The sequence below is a fragment of the Silene latifolia genome, chromosome Y (assembly GCF_048544455.1).
Source record: "Silene latifolia isolate original U9 population chromosome Y, ASM4854445v1, whole genome shotgun sequence".
Classification (NCBI taxonomy): domain Eukaryota; kingdom Viridiplantae; phylum Streptophyta; class Magnoliopsida; order Caryophyllales; family Caryophyllaceae; genus Silene; species Silene latifolia.
Genome location: NC_133538.1, coordinates 79,438,466 through 79,445,209, shown reverse-complemented (window position 1 = coordinate 79,445,209; position 6,744 = coordinate 79,438,466). Strand labels below are relative to the sequence as shown.

Genomic DNA, 6,744 nt, shown 5'->3' with positions numbered 1-6,744 from the left:
GCTTTTAATCAGTATTTGTAACACTTGTTTTTAATGAATGACATCTTAATTCGGTTAATTGTCCAATTTACTATTAGAATTGTGGTATATTAAATTGAACAACGATTATGTAACTATGTTTAAAATTGTCAAAAAACGCTCCTAAAACGGGACGGAAAAGGCTTTAGGGTTTGATTAGGCGGCACCACTTCGCGGAGCCGCCTAATCCAACCCTAAACCCTTTTCCTTAAACAAAGGTTGTTCGTAGTACAACACTGTTACAGTAAAAACCAAACTAAACACTAGGGAAGGACGGGAGATACCCTGTCGTGGACGGGATTTAAATTTGGGGAAAAACACTCCTAAAACATACGACAGGATTTAAATTTGGGGAAAAACGCTCCTAAAACGGGACAGAAAAGGGTTTAGGGTTGGATTAGGCGGCTCCGCGAAGGGCCTAATCCGACCCTAAACCCTTTTCCTTAAACAAAGGTTATTCGTAGTACAACACTGTTACAGTAAAACCAAAACTAAACACTAGGGAAGGACGGGTGATACCCTGTCGTGGACGAGATTTAAATTTGGGGAAAAACGCTCCTAAAACGGGACGGAAAAGGGTTTAGGGTTGGATTAGGCGGCACCGCTTCGCGGAGCCGCCTAATCCAACCCTAAACCCTTTTCCTTAAAAAATCGTGGTGCAAAAAACCAAAACTAAACCCTAGGGAAGGACGGGTGATACCCTGTCGTACGACGGGATTTAAATTTGGGGAAAAACGCTCCTAAAACAGGACGGAAAAGGGTTTAGGGTTGGATTAGGCGGCACCGCTTCGCGGAGCCGCCTAATCCAACCCTAAACCCTTTTCCTTAAAAAATTGTGGTGCAAAAAAACCAAAACTAAACCCTAGGAAAGGACGGGTGATATCCTATCGTGGAAGGGATTTAAATTTGGGGGAAAACGCTCCTAAAACGGGACGGAAAAGGGTTTAAGGTTGGATTAGGCGGCACCGCTTCGCGGAGCCGCCTAATCAAACCCTAAACCCTTTTCCTTTAAAAATCGTGGTGCAAAAAAACCAAAACTAAACCCTAGGGAAGGACGAGTGATACCCTGTCGTGGACGGGATTTAAATTTGGGGAAAAACGCTGCTAAAACGGGACGGAAAAGGATTTAGGGTTGGATTAGGCGGCACCGCTTTGCGGAGCCGCCTAATCCAACCCTAAATCCTTTTCCTTAAAAAATGGTGCTACAAAAAAACCAAAACTAAACCCTAGGGAAGGACGGGTGATACCCTGTCGTGGACGGGATTTAAATTTGGGGAAAAACGCTCCTAAAACGTACGACAGGATTTAAATTTGGGGAAAAACGCTCCTAAAACGGGACGGAAAAGGGTTTAGGGTTGGATTAGGTGGCACCGCTTCGCGGAGCCGCCTAATCCAACCCTAAACCCTTTTCTTTAAACAAAGGTTGGTCGTAGTACAACACTGTTACAGTAAAACCAAAACTAAATCCTAAACCCTTTTCCTTAAAAAATCGTGGTGCAAAAAAACCAAAACTAAACCCTAGGGAAGGACGGGTGATACCCTGTTGTGGATGGGATTTAAAGTTGGGGAAAAATGCTCCTAAAACGGGACGGAAAAGGGTTTAGGGTTGGATTAGGCGACACCGCGAAATCCTTAAACAAAGGGCATATTTACAAAACAAATTGTATAACACTGTTACTGTAAAACTTAGGAAATATGCTCCTAAAACGGGACGGAAAATGGTCCTAAAACAATATTTATTGTTGTATAAAATGTTGTAAGTGCTGTATAAAATGTTAACTATGATGTAGGAAAATCGAATGACTTTTTACTGTGACATGTTATTGTCACAGCAACATACAATTCTACTTTTTATTTTTATTGTGACATATTATTGTCACAGCAACACAAAATCCTATTAATTATTGATAAGGTCACAATGGCACTGTAACATCATAACAATATCAAACTTTTTTCTTTTAGCTACTTTCTCAGCAGCTTCATCAGCTATGCGAAGAGGGCATGTTCTCCTGTCGTGGGTAACTCTTTCTTTGCAGTATGCATATAGCCTCTTTGGCTTGGCTGCTTTTTCAATGGCCTGTTGTTTAGCTGACTTCAATCTTTTTCCGCTGCCCTTGTTGCGTGCTTGTTCCGGATGGTGGATAGTGACTTCAGACGACGAGCTGCAGCCCAACAGAATCTCCATCTCTTGGTCTTTTGTAAGCGGTTCAATACATAACTTCTGCCGGAACTCAACTAGGAGGGCTACTAACTCTTCCGTGTGTTCAGCAGGTAAAGTTTTGAGGACACCAACTATCTGACGGAACTCTGACCATACGTTGCACAAATGACTGTTATCAGACGTAGCCATATATGAATCCTCAATGACATTCTCATTCGAATCAAGCCTGGAAGTAAAACAACAGGTTACTGTTTATCATGGTGACAATGTTACTATAAGAAATTATGGTTACAATGTTACTGTAAACAATTACTTTAACAAGTCAAAACTGTCACTGTAATAATGTTTTCGAATCAAACATGTTCGCTGCGTGTGTGTTATTTAGCGAACGATCTACAATGTACTTGCTTGGTATTCGCCCAATTCCTTTGCCCTTGTACACCCACACAATATGCCTGCAGAGTAATCCAATTCTTTTGAACAGTTTACACTCGCATCGCATGCATACGTGCTTCTAAGGTCCAACCTCACCTTGAAAATTTCGTCTGTCTCAAAGATCGATTACATGAATTATGCGCACATGCTCCTCCTTCTCATAGTCATCAACACCACATGAATCGGCAGCCATTACTTCTTCTTGAAACACCTTGAACACAGCATGTGTGTATATAATAGCGCCATGCTTTTCTATAGGTAATTTTGTCTTAAGCTCAGGGAATGAGTGGTCATTTGTTATAATCATCGCACCTTCGTGTATAGCGCTCTTTGGTCCATAGCGATTTGGAACCTGGTTTTAATGCAACAAGGATTCGGCAACAAATTATTTATGTAACAATGAAACAATGGTATTGTAACATACACTGTTCCAGATGCATCGTAAGGAATGAAAAAGAGTTGTTTACCTCATCCAAAATTCGACCAGTGTACCAAAGTGATTCTCATAGAGCTTGAAAAACGAATTTGTACTTTCTGATCGCTGTGTTGTTCTTAATATGCAGCCCAAGGCAAGGTCACGATGGTAGGCAGAAATTGAATGGTGTCTGTCGTCGAACATTGTAGTCAACCAATCATTATCTTCCACTCGAAATCGAAATGACCTTCGCCACTTCTCTTCGAACTCGACGGCTCCATATCGGGTCCCAAACAACAGCGTTGAAGCGAGCAAGGAAGTCCGTGTCTCTGCAGAGTGTTGAACCAACTTTGTCCGTGATCTTTTGTGTAATATGCCACATACAATAACGATGCCTAGCTGTCTTGAAAAGCGAACGGAAAGCTTTGTTGTATGCCGGTCATAATGAAACGACAAGTCGAACGTGATATTGACCAGTGATAGGGAAAGAGCAAATGAGTAAATTATATGTTAGTAATTTAGTTACAGTAACATTGTTATTGAATAACCTTGTAAAAGAGGAAGAGATGGAACAGTGGTAGTTGGAGTCAAAAAGTTGTGGTACAATAATTTTAAGTAAGTCTGTTACAGTAACATTGTCACACTATTACCTTCTTTAAGCCAGGGCAATGATCCGTGATCATGAACTGCGGCTCTTTTTGTCCCATGGCAGTCAAGAAATGTTGAAAGGTCCATTGGAAGGAGATGTCATCCTCGTGTAACAGGAGACAACCGGCAAACAACACTGACTTTCTGTGGTGATTAACACCTGTGAATGGTGTAAAAACCATATCATACTTGTTGGTTCCGTAAGTAGCACTACTACAGATACATGCTATAACAACGGTTAAAAACCGTTGTTATATAAAAAAGCAGACGTTGTTAAAGCGTCCGTTGTAAAAAGTTTTAACAACGATTGGTTTTCTTAAGGAACCCGTTGTTAAAACTATTAACAACGGTTTTAAGTATAAAAACCCGTTGTGGAAAGTGTGACTCAATTTTGGTGGGAAAGTTATAACAACGGTTACTTTACAAAGAACCGTTGTTATAACTAAAGACAGCGGGTTGTTTCTACATAACCGTTGTTGTTTGTTTTTACAAAATAAAAAAAATTAAATTAAATATTACTAGATGCATGCATAATTACGGGGCCCGTTATAATTCTGATGCATGCATTATTACTACCATCCCTCCTGTACTGTGCATATGAATGGACAATATATGGAATGAGAAGTGTTTACATTAGATTTGAAGCAGGGAGATATGATGATTATGGCACAACTTCCTAAACATGCATATATTATATTAATTAAAAAACAACTCAAAGGACACATTACTTAGTATAAATACATACATTATCTCAACCAATATTCCATTATCTCACTATCTTCAAACCCTAACTGCTAAAACAATCTCCAACTACTAATTAATCTTTCAAACTAACAACTCCAAAGTTCATCAATAAAATGAACGATTCCATCCTTAAAACTCTTACTATGACCGAGCACAACAACAGCTTCATCCGCCGGTTGCTCTACATCGAGGACAGTTTTATGAGCTATCTTGTGGATGCTCAAGCCGCACTCAAAGACGCCAAAAGAAATGGCTTGACAGAGCAGTAGTTGTTGCAGCTATATGACGATATAGCAACTGCTGAACGAAACCTCCAAATAGCTAAGGAGGAGATGAGGGATATCATAGAAGAGAATAAGACTCTCTATAAAAATATAAGAATTGCATTTTTAGAAATGTAATTCTTTTTTTAATTTATGTATATATATATATATATATATATATATATATATATATATATATATATATATATATATTAATGAATTATTAATTAAGTTTATCATGCATTCATCTCTATCATCTTGCTTCTTCTTTGTTTTATTTTATTTAATTTGTTTTACGAGCTAATTAAGCGAATAATAACATAATAATGATCTATAAAAACCCATCATATATACATGCAAATTAAATGAAATAATTAAAAAAAGTAAACAATGACGATGAAAGACGATGAAACCAACAGTGACGGCGAGATTTACCTGATAATTAGAGAAAGTAAGAGACGATGAAACCAACAGTGACGGCGAGATGATAAAGCGACGATGAGAAAGAGAGAAAGAGACGATGAGAAAGTGTGTTTGCTGTGTTTGCTGTGTTTGTGTTTGTGTTTGTCGGTGTTTGTGTTTGTGTTAGGTTATGTATGTGTTTTGTGGCTGTAGCAGATCTGTGTTTGTGTGGTTTATAGTATTGAAAGTATTGACAACGGTTGTTCAATAACAACCGTTCTTAAATAAGTTTTAACAACGGTTGTAAAATAACAACCGTTGTTAAATAAGTTTTAACAACGGGTTTAAAAATACCCGTTGTGATTACTTTACACTAACTTTGCGCCAATTTTGCGCCAAATTATTAACAACGGTTGTGCAAATTTAACCCGTTGTTAAAACGTATAACAACGGTTATATAACCATACCCGTTGTAATTAAGTTTAGTAAAAATCGCGCCATACATTATACAACGTCTATTGTGATTTTCGTGCATAAACGTTGTTTAAAGGGGCGTTGTAGTTGCCTGGATTTGTAGTAGTGTAGGGTCGAAGCTCACAGCATCCCTAAAGAATGAGTAGTTTCTAATACATGTAGCATCAGCCCAAAAGAACTTTGTTAGACGATTTTGCGAATCAACATCATAGGCGAAGTAGAACTGGGGTTGGGTCGCTTTAAGTTTCTCGAGTCGATCGATGAAAAGGTCAACATCTCTTAACCCAATGTAGCACTTGATATCTCTTTGAAAGTTCTTAAAATCTATCAATGTAGCACCGATATTTTCATACCCATTGACAAGTTCCTTAACCTGTCTAAAGGTCAATCCAGCGCCAATATTCAACTTGGAGTTGTCTAAGATAAGCGTCTTCTGGAACATATCAAGGGATCGTGAAATCTTATCGAGATCTCTGTTACAGACAGAGGTGAGACGATGATTGTGGACTTCAGAAAACTCGTCAATCATAGCTGGGCCATCAAGGCCATGTAGAAGGGCAAATCTGACGTACGCTCGGCATCCAATTCTTGTGATTTTAACTCGCCGTGTAACTGTACTAGCTGTGGACGAACCATCACCCATATTCTCATCATCCTTGGTTCCGGGGACGCTGTTTCGGTTTAGATTCCCGAACCCTTGACGATTCTGACTACGAATTTTTGGTGTGCAACACCACCTTGTAGTGTTTTCGCATCTTGTGCTTCCGAGGGGTAAATCCACATGCCCGAGCATAAACCTCGTAGAACTTGATTCCAGCCTCAAGGGAGGCGAAAACTGCACCAATGGTAGGTCTAAACTTGTGCTCAACCACACGCATCCAGCGCTCACCTCCATTAGGCGTGTGAGACAGAACAAGTTGGTTATTTGGGTGAGGATTGGGCTGCTCTTGGACAATTGGCGTAGAATGGGGTTGAGTAACAGTACTTGAGTCTGTAATACAAAAAGGAAAATGGAAAATGAATATATGTGATTGTGTTACAGTAACATTGATATTGTAACAAGCTGAGCCTGTAAGCATTGACAGCAGAACAGGAATATACAGACAGGGGAACAGGAATATACAAGACAAGAAAAGAGGTCAAATATAATGAAATTTGACCGAAATTGAACGAGAAAATCAACA

The 6,744-nt window shown here is 39.2% G+C and overlaps 1 protein-coding gene across 1 annotated transcript; it reads right to left on the bottom strand.

The window, feature by feature from the left end:
* Positions 1-1,915: 1,915 nt before the first annotated feature.
* LOC141628373 (uncharacterized) lies at positions 1,916-6,203 on the bottom strand. Its single transcript, XM_074441529.1, has 5 exons — positions 5,717-6,203; positions 3,680-3,837; positions 2,745-2,966; positions 2,570-2,634; positions 1,916-2,405 (listed from the first exon to the last, which is right to left on the bottom strand). Exons 1-5 carry the CDS (start codon positions 6,201-6,203, stop codon positions 1,916-1,918), a joined length of 1,422 nt encoding a protein of 473 aa, XP_074297630.1.
* Positions 6,204-6,744: the final 541 nt, after the last annotated feature.